Source organism: Gopherus evgoodei, chromosome 2, assembly GCF_007399415.2.
Source record: "Gopherus evgoodei ecotype Sinaloan lineage chromosome 2, rGopEvg1_v1.p, whole genome shotgun sequence".
NCBI classification, from domain to species: domain Eukaryota; kingdom Metazoa; phylum Chordata; order Testudines; family Testudinidae; genus Gopherus; species Gopherus evgoodei.
The window spans coordinates 260,820,205-260,842,956 of record NC_044323.1 but is presented as its reverse complement, the minus strand read 5'-3'; the positions used below and the strand labels follow the sequence as shown (position 1 = coordinate 260,842,956).

The 22,752-nt window shown below is 43.4% G+C and overlaps 1 protein-coding gene across 2 annotated transcripts in view; it reads right to left on the bottom strand.

Moving 5' to 3' along the window:
• Positions 1 to 600: 600 nt before the first annotated feature.
• The window catches only part of DCAF13 (DDB1 and CUL4 associated factor 13), a 43,855-nt gene continuing 21,703 nt past the window's right edge, over positions 601 to 22,752 (bottom strand). For both annotated transcript variants that reach the window (XM_030553640.1, XM_030553641.1), the window contains 4 exons: positions 21,448 to 21,612; positions 13,030 to 13,165; positions 2,337 to 2,500; positions 601 to 1,423 (listed from right to left, as the gene is read on the bottom strand). In XM_030553640.1, coding sequence (XP_030409500.1) covers positions 1,336 to 1,423; positions 2,337 to 2,500; positions 13,030 to 13,165; positions 21,448 to 21,612 — 553 coding nt within the window. In that variant the 3' untranslated portion in view covers positions 601 to 1,335. The remainder of the gene's footprint in view (positions 1,424 to 2,336; positions 2,501 to 13,029; positions 13,166 to 21,447; positions 21,613 to 22,752) is intronic.

Below are 22,752 nucleotides of genomic sequence, written 5' to 3'. Positions count from 1 at the left end.
GGTAAGGGGGGGATGCAAGAGGAGAAGTTTTGGCACCACTGCTCTAGACACCTTTCTGTATCTTTAGACACCTCACTGTCTGTAAAAATTGGACCCTGAGGCATTTAGGCATCTAAGCCTCATTGAAAGTCAATGATGTTTAAGTCACATCTCAAAATGGGACTTGTGTGTTTTTGAAAATTTTACCCTGGATTTTTAATAATCAAAAGTGATTAGGGCCTCAGTTAATACTCACCCTAAAGGAAGTATCTCCAGCAGCACAGTGCTCCTTAACACTAAAGCAATGAATATTTGTGGTCATTAAATATCTCAAAATTTCTGCAAGGACAGAGGTATTAGATCAAGTAGCCTTGTTGAATTCCATTGTGGATAATTACAATCTGCCCAACTAAATTACTCTGTCATTTCAATAGGAAGCCACTTCCATTTCGCTGCTGGGGGTGAAGTGATATCCGCATACAAATTAAAGAACTTTGGGATGAAAGTATGTTATCAGAGTGGGGGGATTTTATGCAATCTTAAACAAAAGGTTTACAACATATCTCACATGAAGGGAAATTTCAAGGTTTTCTAAGACCTAAATGAGAGAGATACACTGAATCATTTTAAGAGGTTTTAATTAAGTTGAGAAGTAAAGACATTTATTCAAACAACTCTATTAATATTATTGGGATACAACAGCCCTTGGAGGTTTTGACTGGGTACACAGGAAAAAAAACCAATAAAGTCCTGTTATTTATGTTAGTCAAAGAGTGCTGTTGCATCCCTTCTAATCAAAGAGAAACAAGAGCATGTTGCGCGGTAACAAGTATCGTGCAATGTATAGTTATTGAGCATAATCCTGATTTACCTAATTGTATGCAATATTCATTTTCTTTACTTCTACCAAAAATGTTTTTCCTTTTATAATTACCATTGTAAAAAACAAGGTAGTTTGTAATTTCTAACATCAGGGGAAGTCTATTTGCCACAGGCAATGTTGAAGCACGTTCACCCTTTTTCTGGTAGGGAAGGTGGCAGGGGAAAGGGCTGATACACTGATGTACCACTCCTACGGTCAAATTTTCTGCTTGTATTACAAATGAAGTTCCACTGGGATATATAGGGGTGGATCAGTTTACATCAGCTGCAAGTTTGATTATAGGACTTTAAAGGAGCCAATTCTTCTGACCTCCCAAACTGGATGATGACCTGAGAAATGAAGGGGGATATACAGAGAAGAAAAGTGAGCCGCACCATTTGTGGCAGGGTCTGCAGCAGATCCTCTTACTTTTGTACAGTGTAGCTAATTATGTAAATAAAAAATTACACACAATACTGTAAGCCAGCAAGAAATTATTTCACTACAGCCACAATGTGCTTCTTCTTTTCTGACACAAACGGTAAGGATCCTGGCTTGCTGTGTTTACGGCGATTCAGTTCCCTGGAAACAGACAGGAGAAAGAGAAAAGTTAGATTGAGAATGTCAGCAGTAGATGTGTTCAAGTTCAGAAACACTAGCTTCTTGCTTGGGTACTACAGCAAGTGTTCCACCGCTTCTAAAAATTAATGTCTTCAGAGTCAAAATCAATTGAGATGGCTAAAATTTAATACATTTTTCCCTTTAAAAAGGAATACTGTACATCTGAAAATCCTTTAAACTGCAAATTTAGAAGAGTTCACATTTTTAAGAGTTTTCTTTCTCGAGCACGCCCAGCTTTATTTATTTATTTTAATTGTAAACAGAATTATCTGCAGGGAGCAGATATTTATAAGGGTCTATCAGCTGGGAAGAGTGCCCAAGCCAGAGTGTAACGAATGCATTCAGCCCCACCACTTCCCATTTCCTCTCCATGCATGTGCCAGCCAACTTCTCTTTCAATACCATGGCACCAGCCATGCACAGATGCTTTCAGCTCCCTCATTCCTTTCTGCTCCCAGGGACCTGTAGAGATGTCCTGGGGAACTGAAAAACTCTCACACTGATCTTGAGGCCTAGCACCAACAAGGAGCCAGAAGACCTTCATCCTCCCACACCAAGACTAATCCCTCTGATATGACGACACATAAGGCTGACAGGGGGTATTTCCTCCCCATATAACCTTATGTCCTTTCCCACCCTTTCAGAGGGCCTGGGAAGGAAACTAGTTCTTGCTACTACTGGCAGCTTGGTCTGCACTTACCACTCCACAGAGTCCAAAACAACCAGTCTAATAACTGATTTATTCACTTGGCCAAATTGATACCAGTCAGTCATTCATAAGAGCTGTTCCCTTGTTAGAGGCCCCATGCATTAGTGCCACAGCAATGGGACAGCATACGTTTTACTAAGACAAAATGAAAACAAAGAGTCGTACTTCCGCCGACGAGCTTCTCGCATGATGCGCAGCTCCTTGGCCTGGTTGTAGATGGGTTTGGGCAGGTGACGATGACGAGCTATGCGTTTGATCTGAGGGTGGTGTTGGAACTTCTCTTTCAACTTTTGGTTGTAATTCATAGCTGCTCTCTCTCGTGGTACAAGCTACAGAAGACACAAGCATGTTATAAACAGCATCGGTTGCAACGACGTGACCTTCTCTGAAAGCAAACTACAAGTTTAGGCAGCTTCAGTGGTTTCTTCTGGCCATTTCTCTCTATGCATTATAAAACTAAAAGCAGAGTCTTTAAGGCTAGTAAATATTTTTACAAGTGTTACATTTTGTCACCCTACTGCTCAAATGCAGAATATAGTACCATAATTTTAAGTTTAACAAAAGTTACAATGCAAGTTCATTTTTCTTAGAGCAGACTTCATTCTGCCACAGAGGAGGGAGAGGGAATGGAAACTGATGACCTGCCAGTATCTTGCAGAGCAAAGGATTTGCCCTCAACGTAGGGGAGAATGTGGAGCATACAACAGCAAACAGGGAAAAAATATTCATAACTCCCAGCTAGTGATGAGCTTTTCCTATGAAACAAAAAATTCACAGCCTTTTCAGTTCTTATGTACTGTAACTAGAGATGCTGCTAAGTGTCTAGCTATAGCCCCTCCTTACAGCAGGAATGTTCTCTTCACTGGGTTGGAGGCATGCTCCAACCTTACCCAGCATCTTCATCCATTTTAATGGAATTAGTCCATTGGGAACTGAAATGTGCACATGATAACTGTAAATTTTAACATGCCCATATTGCACATGCCATATTGCACATAATTTTTACTTCTCACTTCGCATTCTTTACTAAAAAGCATTTTAATTGGTCAGTCTCCTGCTCCATTTTCAGTCTATACCTTACTTCTATAGGAGAGGGAACAGAACCAGCTATCGGTGAGTTCTGCAGCTTTTACTTTGGTGAGTAATCCTATTAAGGATTCATCATGTATAGGTTGCTGAATCATAAGTTACCAAATGTCTTAACAATTCCTAGTTTAGTAAACATCTTCAAAGCCTCAGTGTAGGTTCAGTGTATACTGTTTTCGAAAATTCAAAAAAAAAACCAACAAAAACAGACCTTTTCGAAGATATATTTAGAGAAGTCTTACTTGTTTGATTCCATCAATGCTGCCTTTTCCACTTCTCAATTTAAATGCTCATTTCCTCCAAATCAAACTAAAGGCAGTCCCCTTTTAAATTCCTAGACCTTTACAAGACTAAGGTATGTGTGCATTAGAAATCACTTGAGGTACTCCAGATTATACGTTAATAGGACTCTAAAGTACCTGAATTGTAACTTATAGTTTTTATGACACACATGGTGAATGTTTTTTTACCCTACAAAGTCCTGTTTTAAAATGTATTTTTCTGTAGCTACTGAAAAGAGTTTAACTTCTATTTTGATGTGTCAAAGTGCTAAAATTGTATTTAAAAGGCCAACCTCTCCTGTGGCTCTAACGACTAGGTTTAATTTAACTCCAATCCATAAACAGAATCATGTAGATTTAATTGTCAGTGGAGTGTAGACATGGTATGCCTCTGGCTTCTGCAGAGACTTTTATTCTTGAACGTTTCACTGATTTTGCGTAATGAGAGCAATACCAAATGCATTAACAAAACAAAGGAAACATGCATGTCAGAACTGATGAATACTTGGCAGCCACAGTGCTGCAAGTACAACTTTCCAGTCAGACAAACTTTCACCAGCCACAAGACACAAAATAAACAGTGCACTTTTAGCCTCATTTATATTGCGGCAGAATGGGAAGTAAAACACTATGCACAAGCCAAAGAATAATTCTCCAATTAGAGAAAAAAAACCCAAAACTTAAATTGCTATTAGCAATAATAAAACATCATGATGACCCAGGCCTCCCCAGCATAAGTAAATCTCAATTCAACAAATTACCTCATTTTACAAGGTGCTGATATATTAGAAATGCAATGATATTTGTATGCATCATTCAATCAAATCCTCCCACCTAAGAAAATAGTGCAGCCCAAACACCTCCAGTATTTATTACAAATACTCTGACATTTTTTTTTATACAGAATTGAGTTCCACAGCCTAACTTCATGTTGTGTGAAAGAGTATTTCTTTTTACTGGTTACGAATTGACTTTCAGTTTCACCCAGGATCCCATTGTGCTTGTGTTATGAGACAAGAAGAAGAGGAGCTCCAAATCTAACTTCTCTGTACCATTCCTTATATCTCCTCTTATTTTTCTCCTTTCTAAGGTAAACAATCCCAACCTTTCCAATTTTTCTTTATCTGAGAGTTTTTTCATGCCTCTAGTCATTCTCATTATCCTTTTCTGAACCCCCTCTACATTTTGAAGTATCCTTTTTTGAGATAGGGACACTAGCGCTGCACACAGTAGTCCAGATGTGGGCACACCACTGATTTTCTGATTGATATACAACAGCATTATATTTTCCTTATTGTTCTTGGTTCTGTTCCTCGTGCATTTTAACAGATACATCTATGCACTGAAGTGACAAAGAACCTTAAACTCAGGGCTTGGCTACACTGGAGAGTTGCGGCACAGGTGGTGGGTTTACAGCGCTGCAACTTAGTAACTGTCCACACCTGCAAGGCACATCCAGCGCTGCAACTCCCTGGCTGCTGCGCTGGCTGTACACCTGGTCTGCTTGGGGTGTAACAATTGCAGCGCTGGTGATGCAGCGCTGCCCGACAAGTGTGGCCACCAAAAACGCTGTTATTGGTTTCCAGGGTATTAGGAGGTATCCCAGAATGCCTGCTCACAACAAACTGGAAGAATGGCTGAACTCCGAGCTCCCCCGAGCTGCTTATCTAAAAAACAAACACAGCTCCTGTTTGCTCAAGCGAGTGAGCGGAGGCAGGCAGGGGAATTGCTTTGGAAGGTTCACAGCTGTTTGCTTGAAGAGAGAAGTCACATGGCAGAGGGGGAGGGGGGAGTCCGTGTTGAGAAGCTGCTTATGTGGTCTGAAGGCTATTTAGGAGTGCGTAATTTGCATTTAGTGAATAAGAGAGGGGTGGGGGAAGGGCTCGAAACTTTTAAATTGATTGCAGGTTGGTGATGTGTATGTTGCAGTCCTTAGAACTTGCAAGGCAGGGAGCTGACAGATCCAAAAATCCACTCTCTCTCTCTCCCCCACGTTCTCCCTCACCCCCCTCTTTTGAAAAGCACGTTGCAGCCACTTGAACGCTGGGATAGCTGCCCACAATGCACCACTCCCAACAGCGCTGCAAATGTGGCCACACTGCAGTGCTTGTAGCTGTCAGTGTGGCCACACTGCAGCACTTTCCTTACACAGCTGTACGAAGACAGCTGTAACTCCCAGCGCTGTACAACTGTAAGTGTAGCCATACTCTCAGTTATACAGCAGGTGATGGGGCCAAATTCTAGTTAGCATACACCCCTACAAACAGTCATGCATACATGGTACAAAAGCTGTGTGAATAAGAACACGTGGTGGATTGGAGACTCACAAACAGCCTCCAATTTCAACGCACTACAATGCTTAGATATCATTCAGAGAGGCACATTAAGTATTAAACATCTAATCTGAACAGGAAAAAAATCTGTGCAGGGTATTTTCCACACAAGTTGTTGCTGGGTCAGGAGCGTAACTGCACTAAGTATGCAGACCACAGCCCAAAACCCCTTAGCCAGGCTTGGAGATGCCCCTTTTGTAAAAGCAGCTTCTCTACAGTCTTTGGGAGGCCAAAATTGGGGAAGCCAGCTTCCAAGTGCACTTCTGCTATCTAGCCTTGTGTTCTTTGAAATGTATCTATGCATCATACTGGCTAGAATTTAGCGTTGTATTCCATTTCAGAATTTAACTTCATCTCTCTCACTTGTATACACATAATTCCCTCTTTATCCTACTTTAACATTTTCAAAAGTGTCTAAGTGACTCAGATTCCTAAGTCCCACTGAAAGTCAATGGGATTTATGCTTTTTAAGATATTTAGGCACTTCTGAAAATTTCCCCCAGAAGTAATGCTCTTATACAATCATAGAAATGTAGAGTCGGAAGAGACTTTGACAGGTCATCCAGTCCACCCCTCTGCACTGAAGCAGAACCAAGTAAACCTAGACCAGGCCTGCATAACTTGTAAAGCGGCGAGGGCCACATTACTCCAAAGGAAACAGGTGAGGGCCGAATCCTCCCGGCCCCGCAGAAACACCCCGCCCCAGGGCCGCCCAGCCCTGCGGAAACAAACCCTCCTTTCCCAGCACCGCCCCACCAAAACAGCTGTGGGCAAAAAAGGAAGGTTGGGGGTGGGGAGGTGATACTTTATTTTAAATCAGCCAGGGACTGCCAGCTGAAGAGGTGGCTGGGAGCCCTCAGGGCAAATTAAATGGCCAGGAGCTCCGGCAGCTGGGGGAACCCGGCAGAGCCGGCTCTAGGTTTTTTACTGCCCCAAGCAAAAAAAATTTGGCTGCCCCCGTCCCAGCCCTGGGCTCCCCCCACCCCCCCCGTACCACCCTGCTGCCTCAGCCCTGGGCTCTCCCCCCACCTACCCACACCCCCTGCCGCCCCAGCGCTGGGCTTCCCCCTTTCTTCCCCACCAGTGCCCTCCCACCACCCCGCTGCTGCCCCAGCCCTGGGCTCCCCTCCACCAGTGGCCCCCCGGCCTCCTGCCACCTCAGCCCTGGGTCACTGGTAACTCGCTCCCAGGGCAGATCATTCAGCAGGAATTTTGGATGTGCACAGAACACAGACAGGATTGGTCCCCATATGGTTACAGAGCTGCAGTAAAGTGGAACAATTTTCAGCATGTCTGACTGGAGGATATCTGGATGCATATTATAAGACTGTCCTGCATAAATGAGGAAAAGTTGAGGTGCCTTTATTATACTTTTGTTCCACTCTTTCTTTCTATGGGGAATTTGCCAATGCAATATCACTGTCTTCCTTTCAAACAAACAAAAAGGCAATGGCTGTTGAAAATAGCAATTCCAGTCCTATTATGCATTTCTTGCTCAATTTTATCCTACTTTTTCTACGCCAAGTTACAGTGGATCAGTATATTTGATTTGGGAGAAATGAAGTAACAGCTGCCCAAACTGAGCTTGAGCACTCCTGAATTTTGTGGTGTTCAAATCTGGAAGGCAGGTGCTGGCAGGGGGAGGGGGAGGCAGGGAGCCTAGGCACTGCGGGGGAGCATGGCAGCAACGTTTCTGGAGCTGCACGGAGCCAGACACGCTGGTCTCAGTGGCATGGTAAGGGGGCTGGGGGTTGGAGAAGGGGTAGGGGGCTCCGGGGGGCAGTCAAGGGACAGGGAGCGGGGGGGTTAGATGGGGAGGAGGTTCAGGGGGGCAGTCAGGAGACAGGCAGTAGTTGGATAGGCATGAGAGTCCCGGGGCTTATCAGGGGACAGGTGGGGGGGTGGGGTCCTGGGGGGAAGTTGGGCGAGTCCTCAGGAGGGGGCAGTTGGGGACAAGGAGAAGGGAGGCTTAGATAGAGGCTGGGGTCCCAAGGAGCAGCGGCACTTAGATAGGGGGTGAGGTCCTGGGGGGCAGTTGAGGCAGGGGTCCGGGGAGGGGGTAATCAGCAGCCGGGGGCCGGGATTCAAAGTGCTCTGGGCTGCCCGCAGCTATGGGGAGCCCTGAGCCTTTTAAATCTCTGTGGGCGGCCCAGACCCCTCTGACTCCCAGCCACGGCTGGGATTTAAAGGGCTCTGGGCTCCTCGCAGCTGCTGGCAGCCCACATCCCTCTGACTCCTGGCCATGGCTGGGATTTAAAGGGCTTTGGGCTCCCTGCAGCTGCGGGCAGCCCACATCCCTCTGACTCCTGGCCATGGCTGGGATTTAAAGGGCTTTGGGCTCCCTGCAGCTGCGGGCAGCCCACATCCCTCTGACTCCTGGCCATGGCTGAGATTTAAAGGGCTCTGGGCTCCCCGCAGAGCGCCTTGTGCGGGGGATTTAGAATCCCCCCGTGGACCGCACAGTGAGGCTCTATGTTGTGCAGGCCTGACCTAGACCATCCCTGGCAGGTGTATAACCTCCAATGATGGGGATTCCCCAGACTCCTTGAAAGCCTATTCCAGTACTTAATTATCTTAATAGTTAGAAAGTTTTTCCTAATACTTAACCTATATATCTCTGGCTGCAGATTAAGCCCTTTACTTCTTGTCCTATTATCAGTGGATAATGAAGAACAATCAGTGACCTCTTTATAAAAGCCCTTAACATATCTGAAAAGGGTTAGTGGGTCCCCCCTCAATCTTTTTATCTCAAAACTAAATATGCCCTTTTTTAAATCTTTCCTCACAGGTGAGGGTTTTTTAAACCTTTTATCATTTTTGTTGCTTTCCTCTGGATTCCAGTTTGTCCACATCTTTCTTAAAGTGTGGTGCCCAGAACAGGACACACTACTCCAGCTGAGGTCTCACCACTGCCAAGCAGAGCAGAACAATTATCTCCCGAGTCTTACATTCGACTCTCCTGTTAATACACCGCAGAATACTAGCCCTTTTTGCTACTGCATCACACTGATGACTCATTCAATTTGTGATCCACTATAACTGCTAGATCCTTTTCTGCAATACTACTGCTCAGCCAGTTAATCCCCATTTTGTACACGGGCATTTGATTTCCCCTCCGAAGCATAATACTTTAGCTTGTCTTTAATTAATGTCATCTTGTTGATTTCAGGCTAATTCTCCAATTTTTCAAGGTTGATTTTGAATTCTAATCCAGTCTTCCAAAGTGCATGCAAACCTTCCCAGCTTGGTGTCATTTACAAATTTTATAAGGATACTCTCCATTCCATTATAGAAGTCATTAATGCAAATGTTGAAGTGTACTACACCCAGGACAGACCCTTGCCGGGGCGGGGGGGGGGAGGGGGCTCCCAGTTTGACAGTGAACCACTGATAACTGCTCTTTGAGTACTATGTTTCCAATTAGTTATGTGTACACTTTATGGTATTATTAGGGCCCTACCAAATTCATACTCCATTTTGGTCAGTTTCAGGGTCATAGGGTTTTTAAAATAATATATTTAATGATTTCAGCTATTTAAATCTGAAATTTCACAGTGTTGTAATTGTAGGGGTCCTGACCCGAAAAGGAGTTGGAAAAAGCACTGCAAAAGTAAGGATGGTATGATATGGTATTGCCACGTCTGCACTGCTGCCTGCAGAACTGGGCACCCCGTCAGCAGCTGCCACTCTCCAGCCACCCAGCTCTGAAGACAGCAGGGCAGAAGTAAGGATGACATGGTATAGTACTGCCACCCTTACTCCTGTGCTGCTGGCAGGGCACTGTCTTCAGAGCTGTGCGCTCAGCCAACAGCAGCTGCTCTCTGGCCGCTGAGCTCTGAAGGCAGTGAAGTAGTAAGGGCGGCAATACTGCAAGCCCCCTAAAATAACCTTGTGACCCCCTGCAACTCCCTTTTGGGTCAGGACCCCAATTTGAGAAACACTGGTCTCCCCTGTGAAATCTGTATAGCATAGAGTAAAAGCACATAACACCAGATTTCACAGTCTGCAACGTGTTTTTCATGGTTGTGAATTTGGTAGGGCTCTAGTTATTAAATAAAGATATATATATATATTATATATAATCTTGATATTCTGTTATTCAATTTTGAATTATTCAGACATATCAGCTTCTAGCAGGGATTTCAAACCCCACATATCCTGTTATTGGGATATATAAATTCCACAAGGCATTCGTACTATGTGTTTGTAGAGCACCTGGCACAAAGTAGCTAGACCATGATTAGATCTGTTGGACACTACAGTGATACAAATTATAAAATAGTAATCAATGTAGCATCCTCAAATTAAATAATACAAATGGTATAGAAAATGGCAGATTGTATACCAAGCTTACAACTTAACTATTTTCAAATAGTTCAGAATACACTAAAAGCTTTGTTAACCAGCATGTTGGGGGAATGGAGGGTGCTGATAAGTAAAAAATTTTGGTTAACTAAGAGGGAGGGAGTTTGGGAGTGGGAGGGGGCCCAGGGCTGCGATGGAAGAGGGCTTGGGGAATGGGCTCTGGGAGGGGTCTGAGCCATGGGAGGGAGTTCGGCATTCCGGTTCCCGGCCAATAAGAGCTGTGGAGCCAGCACTTGGGGCAGAGGCAGCACATCCGCCTAGGAGACAGCAGAGACATGTCGCTGCTTCCAGGGAGCCACACAGAGCCAGGTAGGGAGCCTGCTGACCCCGCACCAACCCGACTTTCAATGAAAATTAGAAATGCCGGTTTACAGAGTGTTCCAGTTGGTAAAGTGCTGGATAACACAGCTTTTACTGTACTTAGTGTTAAGTAGCAGTGTTCATTACATGCAAAAGATATGCTGCCTTTGTCCATAATTTCTTAAAACCAAGTACCCATCCTATTAAACTCAAAGCAGCAGTTCTTAGACTGTAATCCATTGCCACCAGTAGTTAATAAAATGAATCTCCAGGAAGCTGAACCTAAAGATTCTGCAAAAACAGCCTAACTCCAGATCATGTATTCTGCCTCTGTCCCTCTACCAGGGATAATGGAATATTCTACATTCTGCAACAAAAATACCACATCATCATTCCTATCAAATGTTAGTCATTCTATATGTATATCAGTGGTCCTCAACCAGGGGTATGTAGAGGTGTTCTAGGGGGTACAGCAACCCATCTAGATATTTGCCTAGTTTTACTAAAGGCTACATAAAAAGCACTAGTGAATTCAGTACAAACTAATATTTCATACAGACTATGATTTGTCTATACAGTTCTATATACTATATCAGCAGTTCTCAAATTGTGGGCAAGTTTGTTTTAATGGGGTCACCAGGGCCAGTGTTAGATCCGCTGGGGACCAGGGCAGAAAGCCCAAGCCCTGTGACATGGGGCTGAAGCCAAAGCCCAAGTTTTTAAGTGAGGTGAAACTTGGGATATGCAAGACAAAGCAGACTCTTGAAAGGGGTACAATAGTCTGGAAGGGATGAGAATCAGTGCTTTAGCTACTCATCCATGTCCATTGTGTGAGCGTGCAAAGTAAAGGTGCACATCAAACCTGTTTCTGGACAGCACCTGTTTTAGAGCCATATGGGGGATGTAGAAGGTAGATATAGTGCTTTTCTCAGTCAGTATACAGATGATGAATGAAGCAGATAGAGTTCTGGCTCATACTGTGATGCAATATGTGACAGGGTGCATCTGTATTGTATATGATGAACAACCAGTTGGATAAACAAGTTATTTTTAGCGTGTTGTACTTCCGTCCATCACTGCAGTAGCTGCACCCCTTCCACACTACATCAGCAGCAACAGAGAAGTACACAGTGGATGTCACACAGTCCCTACAACTAGAGGTGGTTTTTTGTCTGATACTTACAAAAGACACTTATATGGACCGCTACATATAAAACTCCCTATAAATACAGCCAAAACATAGACCAAAGTGACTACTGCAGTAGCCTAAAGAAAGAAAGTGGCCAATCAACATTTTATAGAAATTTAATTTCAATGATAATTTGTTACTATATAAATGTTCATAGGCTACATATATTCTGCTGGTCAGATTATAGTTTAAGATTCCTCCCTTCCTGGCTTTTACAAAAGAAAAATGCATTACTGTGAAAAATATCAGACTGACAGCTTTACAGACTGATATAGAATAAGCAGTAGCAGCGCAAGCATCTCCTAAGTACCCTACTAATATGCCAACACCAGGACCTGAAGGGACTACTCCAAGAGAGGGAGAGGGCAATTTCACTCTCCATACCCGTTCAAACCTTGACCTTCTTACTAAGTCTGCTTAGGAGTGTACAAAATTAGCATCAACTGCGATATCAGATTTTGCCTTTTACTGTATTACACAGCTTGCACTGAGGTAAATAAAAAGTCTGTCTAGTTATGCTGGTATAAACCTCTAACTGATATGTTTAAATCAGTTTTAAGTCACACTTAAAACAGATTCTGTTCAGTGTAATAAACTAATTACACATACTTGTATTAGGGGTTCAGAAAGACTAACTAGACAGATATTCAGTTACACCAGAGCAAGTTGTTCAGTATATACGGATCTATCCCACTAGGAACTATACAAAGGGCATGATCTTACTTCACACAGATCACAGAACAGTTTTTGGCAAATAATGACACTGCACTCTAATAGACATAGGTCATGCCAGAATGTGTATGCAGTGTTGTTGTAACCATGCTGGTCCCATGATATTAGCAAGTCAAGGTTGGTCAGGTAATATCTTTTACTGGATCAACTTCTGTTGGTGAGAGAGAGAGACAGACAGACAGACAAACAGAATCTGGTCTTTTGTCACTACTGCTCAGGGCTGAATTCATACCTGCATCGTAGATGTGAAAGGCTCAAATCCTGTTCAGACTGGTATCAAGCTGAATAGTATACTTTAATAAAATATAACAAAAAAAGCTTTACAGGGCAAAAATGCATGATTCTAATATTATAAACAATGGAGGAAGCAGTAAAGGTCACAGTGAGTGAAATATTTGCCCATACTGAGTATGCTGATTTGCATATTATTTCAATTTTCAAAAGAAATTTTCAATTAAGTTTTCCTTTTACAAGTTCTGAATTTTTAGACGTTTATTTTTAATTTTGAAAAAATACTGTTTCATATCTTAATCTGTCTTGAGATAACTGGTAAAGCTAGCACAAAATCTTACCACGCCCAGTTTTTCAGAAGCATTAGCTTTCCACAGACGAATGTTCATCTCATCTGAGCCACACAGAATATACTTGTTGTCAGAGGTCCACTTGACAGTGATGACATGCTGCATTCGCTTTGTATGATATACCTCTCTAAAAGAAGGCAAAAGAAACATTAGAAAATGTGTTGTAGTTATTTTCCTGGTCATTGCTGCCTTTCAAATATCATGACGTTCTCTCTTCAAGGTCTGAATATTGTTCTACAATAACTATAACTGATTAAAATGGTTTTGTTTACAGGGGAATAGTCTCCAAACTGATAAATGGCAAGTTCTCCAATTAAATTCTGCCTAGAATATACTGACAAAACATTGTCTAGATAATACTTAAAACAAAACAAACCCTCATCTTTTCCATAACATCTAATTAGAAGAAGAATTGCTCTCTTTAGATTACTAAAGTCGGTCATACAGACATACACTAACTACAAATCCTAGACAGCTGTTTCTTTATAAATTTCACTCAATATTTTTTAGTATAATGTCCTGTGTAAGCATTACAGATATGGGAAATGTAGCGCTAAACTCAGTCTGTCTGACACCAATACCGTGAGTGAGAAGATGTCTGAAACCTAAAAGCATTAATACGAACGCGGAGATGTGTCAGTTACTATTCACAACAATTTTCCTCCTTTATCCCCCAAAAAATAGCCTCCTCCTTTGTCAGTCAATGAGGAATTTGCAAACCATACGAGAAAACAGCTTAAAATAAAAATGCTTCAGCACACACTGGGGAGTGACCATTGTTGACAAATAGGTGAAGGATTTAGAACAGTAATGTTGCTTTTAAACCAATAACTAAATTTCTGTAGACAAATAACAGATCAACCTTTTGTTCAACAACGCTAGCAATATTTGAAAAATAAATTTGCACTGACCTTCAGAAATGCTTCATTTCTTTGTTCAACAAACTATAGATTTTTCAGCTAAATTATGAGTGAATGCTTCTAAATGTTACATTTAAATCACTATTTAAAACAAACTCCTATTTGGATTTCATTCAATACTTACCAAGCGAACAAATGGATCAATAACGTTCACATAAAGCAATAACTTGGTTTCAGCTACATAAATAATTAAACAAACATTTACTATGTCTTATATATTTACCAATGTTCTAGAGTTTAGAACATTTTTAGTTTAATCAAACTTCATGTTTTAACCTTTAAACTTTAATTTTTGTATTATTTAAATCTATATTACATCAATAAGCCAGATAGAAAATAGTTTTAACAGATAATTAGCATGTATTGTGCCTTTTACACAAACATGTGGGGTCTAATTACCTCAGTGGACCTCAGATCAGGCCCAAAATACACTACAGTGGTGGCCAAGTATCATTATTGCTATTTTAGAGTTGGCAAAATAAAGGCTTATGTACACTTGAAAATTAATTTAATTTAAGTTAGGGTATGATTTAAAAGCACAATAGCTATTCCTGACCAATTCCATTTGTGCACATTCTTATTCCAAAGGAAAAGTGCCTTTTTTCCCTGTTTTGCTTAATACTCTGGGCTAAACTAAATAAGACCAAGGCTCACTTATTATGGAATAAGAGGACACATGGAGCTAGTCCTGAATAACTCCATATATAGATAAGCCGTAAGGCACACAGAAGTTAAGTGATTTGAACTAGCTACACAGGAAAGTAATTGCAGAGCCAAGAAAATGCCTAAAGTCTTTTGACTCACTGCAGTATCCAATACACTGGACCAGGCTGCCTCCATTAAAGTCCAAGCTACTGGTCTTGTAAAACAAGTCAACAACTATAAAAAGTTAGTTAGTATCCTGTATCAAGGGTTACAACCTCACCTGGTGTGAACAGACGTAGCTCCATAAACTTCAAAAGAAATACAGATGCTCCCTGACTTATGCAAGCATTCCATTCCAGAATGCCTTGCGTAACTCAAATTTTGTTTAAGTCGGGAATGTATACCTGACCATTACGCAAAAAACCCACCACTTTCTAGCTTACGGAACTTACAGAACTTTTTCCCTAAGTGTGGATTTGCGTAACCCGGGGAGCGTCTGGACACCAATTTACATCAGCTTAGGGCTTGGCTACACTTGCAAGTTAGAGTGCATTAAGTCAGCCCTGGGTGCCCTAACTCCCGAGGTGTCCACACTGGCAAGGCACATAGAGCGCTCATATTCCGCAGCTGGAGTGCCCTGGTAATCCACCTCCACAAGAAGCATAAAGCTTGCTGCGCCCTGGCTGGAGTGCCGTGGTACCAGTGTGGATGCCCTGGTCTATTAATGTGCTCTGATCAGCCTCCAGAAGTGTTCCACAATGCCTGTTCCAGCCATTCTGGTCATCACTCTGAACTCTACTGCGCTGCCCTCAGGTGACCAACTATCAGACCCACCCTTTAAATTCTCTGGGAATTCTGAAATTCCCCTTCCTGTTTGCTCAGCAAGGCATGGAGTGCTCTCAGCACATCTTTGCATGTGACCATGCCTCCACGCGCCAGGTGATCCCCAGTATGAAGCAACGGTGAAGTACTGGACCTCATCAGCATTTGGGGGGAGAAAGCTGTCCAGTCCCAGCTGCACTCTAGCCGTACGAATTACGATACCTTCAGGCAGATATCAAGAGACATGATGGAATGGGGCCATGACCAGGATGCACAGCAGTGCAGGGTTCAAGTGAAGGAGCTGCAGAATGCCTACAACAAAACGTGGGACGCAAACTGCTGCTCCAGTGCTGCCCCCACGACCTGCCATTTCTACAAAGAGCTGGACACAATACTTGGAGGCAGCCCCACCTCCACTCTGAAGACCACCATGAATACTTCAGAGGCCGTAGCAGTAGAGTTCAACAAAGCAGGAGCAGGAAAGTGGGAGCAAGGGTGCTGAGGAGGAGGGGGACAACCCAGCATCCCTAGATGCATGCAGCCTGGAGCTGTTTTCAAACCAGGAGGAAGGGAGCCAGTCGCAGTGGACGGTCTTGGGGAAAAACAAACAGCAGAGGAGGTACCCAGTAAGTGGCTTTTATTCTGGGAAGGTAGTTATTTGGTGCGGGCTCTTGGGGCGAGGAGGGTTGCAGAAAGAAGGGTTAGGGTGGTGTGCATGCCTAGATGCGGAATAGCACGTTGATGTGCTCTCTCACATCATGGTAATCAGCCTCAGCACTCTTCAAAGGTCTCATGCAGAAGCTGGGCAATCCACTTGCGCAGGTTCCTTGGCAGAGCTACTGTGCTCCTTGTCCCAGTAAGGCTAACATGTTCACGCTACTGTGCCGTGACGGGTGGAGGGACCATTGCTGCACACAGGCAAGCGGAATAAGGGCCAAGGCAATAGCCGCATTGTAGTAAAAGACCCTCCCTTGCTTCCCAGGCCACCCTCAACATTGAGATATCTTCCAGGATGAACTCATCCTGTGGAAAATGTGGGGACAGTGTTCAGTATGTGGGCCCCCTGCAGCTGCTGGCTCTCCCCAAGGCACTGAACCCCAGAGGATAGTACAGCCGTGAAACAATCAGTCCCCCTTTCCCCTGTGCTCACTCACCATTTTGGAGCTCCTGTGGGTCATGTGCGCTCGCTTTGGGATGGGCAATTTCTGTTATTGTGTACACCATACTTGTCTTCAAGTATGGCCAAATCATTGCTCTGTTTGGTGTGAACAATGCTGCCTCTGTTAAATGTTGCATTTTGGCTTTACAGATGCAACCCTGAGATCCAGCCGTCCTTGTTATCAATGGCCAAAAGACTCCAAAGAATCAGGAAACGTCTGTGAAGAACCAAAGAGGACCTGCTGTGCGAAGTCATGCAGCAGTCCCTGAATGAAAATCAAAAAGTGCAGGAGTAGTGGGAGACTGAAAGGAGGCTACACCAGCAGAATGCGGATCACCAGCACCATAGCACAGAGCAGCTGCTAAGCATCATGGAGCACCAAGCGGACTCAATACGGGCGATCGTAGCAATGCAGACGGAGCAGATCCGTGCCTGCCCCCTACTGAAGCCCTTGTCCCAAAACTCTATCCCTTGTGCCCCCATGTCACCGCCAACTCACTTTCCCCAACATCCAGGTTCTTATCGCCACCAGCTGCCTCCACCACCTATAGCTTCACCACCCAGCCCTGCAAACTACGACCCTTACCCACTACACTCAACCTCCACCACCATGCATTTTAGTGAGCCTGAAGTGTAGCACTCATTGCACAGCTCTCTAGACAGGAAGGCCGAGTATGATAACAGGACATACGCAAAACTGTGATTGTCCTGTTCCCTACCCCGCCCCCTTCCCTTCTCCTACACAGCACAGATGTGTCGTGCCTTTTCTGTTTCCCATGCAGTTGTGTTTCTTTTAAAAAAAATGAATTTTTTGACTTTGAAAACATTCTTTATTGCATTAAGTAAAAGATATTATAGCCCAGGAAAGCAACAGGCATCGCAAGTCAGTGCATCATACGTAGCAAACACAGATGCCTACTAGCACTGGAATCACTGCACTTCACTCCCATGCAGGGCACCAAACATTACTCGTGGCTTTCAGCATCGAATTGCTCCCTCACGGCATCGCTACAGCCCCAAGCTGGGCCCCTCTAATAGCCCTGGTCTCTGGCTGTTCAAATTCAGCCTCCAGGTGTTGAATCGCTGAGGTCCATGCCTGAATGAATCTTTCACCCTTCCCTTCACAAAATGTTATGGAGGATACAGCACGTGGCTATAACCATGGGGATGTTGTCATGGGCCAGGTCCAGCTTCCCATACAGACAGCGCCAGGAGCCCTTTAGATGGCCAAAGCCACACTCAAATCATTCTGCACCGATTCAGCCTGTTGTTGAACCGCTCCTTGCTGCTGTCAAGGCTCCCTGTGTAGGGTTTCATGAGCCATAGCATTGAAGTGTAAGCAGGGTCTCTAAGGATCACAATGGCATTTTGACTTCCCTATGTGATGATCTGGTCTGGGAAGAAAGTTCCTGCTTGCAGCTTCCTGAGCAGGCCTGCGTTCCGAAAAATGCATGTGTCATGAACCTTTCCGGACCAGCCTGCGTTAATGTCAACGAAATGCCCACGGTGAGCCACAAGCTCCTGAAGAACCATAGAGAAATACTCCTTCCAATTTATGTACTAGGAGGCTAGGTGGTCTGGTGCCAGAACAGGAATGTGTGTCGCATCTATCACCCCTCTGCAGTTAGGGAAACCCATTTGTGCAAAGCCAGCCACAATGTCATGCACGTTGCCCAGAGTCACGGTTCTTCTGAGCAGGATGCAAATGGCCCTGCAAACTTGCATCAACACGATTCCAACGTTCAACTTTCCCACTCCAAACTGGTTAGGTGTCTGAAGTTGCCAGCTTCCAGATTGCAATAGCCACCTACTTCTCCCCCAGCAGGGCAGCTCTCAATCTTGCATCCTTGCGCTGCAGGGTGGGGGCGAGCTCAGCATACAGTCCCATGAAAGTGGCTTTTCTCATCCAAAAGTTCTGCAGCCACTGCTCGTCATCCCAGACTTGCATGACGATGTGATCCCACCACTCAGTGCTTGTTTCCCCGAGCCCAAATGCGGCGTTCCACTGTGGTGAGCATGTCCATGAATGCCACAAGCAATCTCGTTTTGTATGCATTACGTGAGTCGACATCATTGTCGGACTCCTCACTGTCACTTTGTAGCTTAAGGAGTAACTCAGCTGCAATTCATGACATGCTGGCGAGACCCATCAGCATATTCCTCACAAGTTCAGGTTCCATTCCCGCAGACCGAAAGGGAAGACAGAGTGTGCAGTACAAAAAACATTGAAAGATGGCACCAAATGTGGACAGAAATACAGGCATTGCTGGGATGCAAAGTGATGCATCATGGGGCATTGCGACAGGACACAGAATGCTCTGCATGCCCCCCTTCCCACAAGTCACAGCGCCAGAATGAGAAGAGGTGCTCTGTGGGATAGCTGCCCATAATGCACCACTCCCAATGCTGCTGCAAGTGCCACAAATGTGGCCACACCACTGCGCCTGCAGCTGACAGCGTGAACACACTGCAGCGCTTTCCCTGCTGCGGTCTCCGAGGGCTAGTGTAACTCACAGAGCTCTACATCTGCAAGTGTAACCATGCCCTTAGAATCGAGCCATAAATTCTGCCTTTTCATATCTGTGTAAAATGGGAGTTGTGTCTACCTTTGAGGGCATATGTCTTCAAGGCTGAACTTTGGAATACCAACAAGAGTGTTTACTGCTTCCTCATATCATGTAAGGTCTTCCAAAAAGGCTCCCCTCCGCACTTAAGATATGTCTACACTACAAGTAAAGTGTGATGAGTAGACAATCTATTGCTAGTTTTAATTTAGCTAGCACAGGTAACTATAGTGTAGATGTGGCGGCACAGGCTTCAGCGTGGGCTAGCAACAAGAATATGTACACAGGAGACCCGGCAGGCTTGTACTGTGGCATCTAGCTGTGCTGAAGCCCATACCATCACATCTACACTGTCACTGTTACCTGTGCTTGCTAAATTAAAGCCAGCACAGGTATGCCTGCTCATGCTACAACCACACCTTCACTTGCACTACAGACATACACAAAAAGGAAAGTTCCCTCCATACCCCAAGTAGGAATAATCAGGTCTAGGTCTTCTCTACTGTTTCAACTTTCAAATTTAAGCTTTCCTTAAGAAAAAGAAAGAAAGAAAGAGTTCCTAACCCACCTGACTGTGAATCAAGTCTTCTGAACTAACTGTGACAAGCCTGTGGTCCTGGTTTAAAGATGTACTTAAGTCAAATTGTTCAGTTCTCAGAGCTACTAGTGCACCAGGGACACACACAACACAAATACTTCTGGATACACAAGTGGATACCTTCAGCTCAGACTTCTTTTGGCAAGCTTCCTGGTAGCTGGCACTTAACGCTTTCCCTCTCCCCTCTTCAGTGCTACACAGTTCTACCTCTTTTCCCTCTCTATAGATCTATCTGATGGACATAAGAGAAATAGCTACCACTTTGATTAGCAATACAAAAATAAAAAAAGTAGTCAAGGAACTGTAGTGGGTATCTGCAACATAATTCCAGGACTGAAGGAAAACTCAAGTTTTGTAGATCAATTATCAAGGACTCTAAGGAAAAAAAAAAAAAACTTAGCCTTTAATAAGACAAAGGGGCATATGAATAGCTTGGAGAGTACGCTAAGGAAGCTGTAAATAACCAAATTGACTCCACAGAGTCAGCTGGTCTGGTTAATATGCATTTCAACATCCTAGAGGAAATAATTAATAAACTTAAACCCTGGCAACTATTTTTGAGAAAAGGAAAAAAGAGTAAGTGTTGAAAACGCTTTGGCAAGTCTTCTCTAGTAAAATAAAAGCAGCAAGAATAAAAACCAGAATAATGGAACCAGACACAAACAGTACAGGTTTATGGAGAACAAATAATGCCAGACAAACCTGATAACTTTCTTTGATTTTGATCAAATTGAAAAAATAATTAAGGGAGTGCACAGTCAATGAAATCTAAACTTTAGTATAGTACTTAATATGCTTATGAAATCTTGCACGAAAAAAATAATCCAAACTGTGTTGGAGATAAACACTGTCACCTGGATAAAAACCCAGCTAGAGAAGCATGAACAAAAAGATAAGTGGAAGTTAATTAGATGGGAGAAGTGTCCAGAATGCTTCCACAGGAATCTTTTACATCCTGTTGTATGTAATCAAAGGAGGAGAAAAAACAGCCCATAAAAAGGCAAATGCTACAAAATTGTGGGTGTTCCACACATCAGCGGTGACAAAGATATACAAAGGGACCTACACAGATCAGAAACAAAAGCAGGAAATAAAATGAGATTCTGCCTGGACAAATGCAAACTAATACATCTAGGAATAATAATTCAGAACGGATATTCAATGTAAGACATATTTGGAAAGCAATAGTGTCAAGAGAGGTCTGAGGTGACAGCAGAAATCAAAGGTGTGTTGGCTACAAGATATATTGCTTGACAGGAAAGTAACATTAGCCTGCCTTCCCAAAGGACATCACATCATTAAACAAGGAGTGTATGTATCCCCTGTTCTGTATGAAATGGTCAACTGTTTTGTATGAAATAGACTACTTCTGTCCTTGGCACCTTAGTACCAGAAACATCAGTCAGAGGAGAAAAACAAATGATTTAACAGGCTAGAGAAATTTCATCCATGGATTCCACTTATAATTTTCACTCAAAACCAGAACACAAAATTCACTACTCATTAAATAGGAGTTTCACTCTAATATATTTAATAAAAATTTAGACAGTGATTTAGTATTTGCATTCCTTCATATGATGAGACCCTACAGACATACAATAAGAATCTATTGATTATATAGGTTAATGAGAGCACTAAGCATCTTTTTTGGGGAAAAAGACCCAAGAGAGAGATTTGAAAAAGAAAAAAAAAATCACTGACCTGCTGTGACCTTTGTCTACAGGAAAAATGCGAACAGATTTATCAAAGCTGGCAGATACAAATTCTTTCCCAGTGGGGGAGTAATCCACATCAAGAACTGCAGACACATGATCCATGTGAACCATTACAGACGAGTCAAGAAAGCGCATGTCAAAGGTATATAAGCTGTAAAAGAAATTTGCTATTTAAAAGCAGGCACCATGCTTTAAATACCATCTCATATAAACACGTGAAAAAGATTAGTGCTTTTCAGATACCAATTTCCAAATAAACTGAATTATCAAACGCATGTCATATCGCCATACATTTCTTCGAAGTACATGATTATATGCACTCACAAAGCTCAGCTTTTAGATCCTAGGCCCTAAAGCTGTTTATTTCAAGCCAGACAACTGCTAATAAAGCATGAAAAGAAACTTAGGACTTGAAGAACGGTACAGAACACATACTAGCTGGTAGGTTTAGCTGTACTGCTGGAGTTAGGATTCCTTCCCTGTTCCTACAGGAAAAGGGAGTCTCCATTACTCTACTTCTCCCTCAGCCTGTTTTTGGATCTCTAGCTCAATCTGCTTCATAAGCTACCACATCGTCATCCTCCACTCTGCCCACCTGCAGACTCAAACGTACCATCTACAACTGCTGAGTGTTTCTCTCACTCCATTTGACACACCTTCTGCCCTGCCTGCCACCCTTTCTTCTCCGCTACAATGCCCTCATTTTTGTCAGGTCTACACTATACATTTATATCAATATAACTAAGTCACTCAAGGGTGTGAAAAATCCAACCCCGAGCCACGCAGTTAATCCAACCTAACTCCTGGTGTAGACAGCGCTTTGTCGATAGGAGGGCTTCTCTCATCAACATAATTACCGCCTCTAGCAGAAGTGGATTAACTACACCAACAGGAGAAGCTCTCCCATCAGCATAGTAGAATCTTCACTGAAGGCAGGCCAGCCAACTCCACAGATTTTCCCAGTAGGAGCCTACAGGGAAATCTTTGCCTGCTTGAAGAATGGGGATGGGAACCAATCTCCTGCAGAATGTAGGATGATTAGAATGGCTGCAGATGCTATGGGACAGCCTGGGCCCCCAGCATGTGGAGCAACTACTGACTTTGCAGCTTCATTCTAGTTCCTAGTGTGCTGGTCCTCCTGCCCTCAAAGCAAGGTGGTGGGAAAAAAATTCTCTGTGCGGGCACCTCTAGGCTGACAAAAATACGAGGGAAAGCTATTTAGTATTGAACTGGATTGGGGATGTGCATGTGTGTAAAGTGTCTTTATTTTATTTTTTTAAAACAAAATACA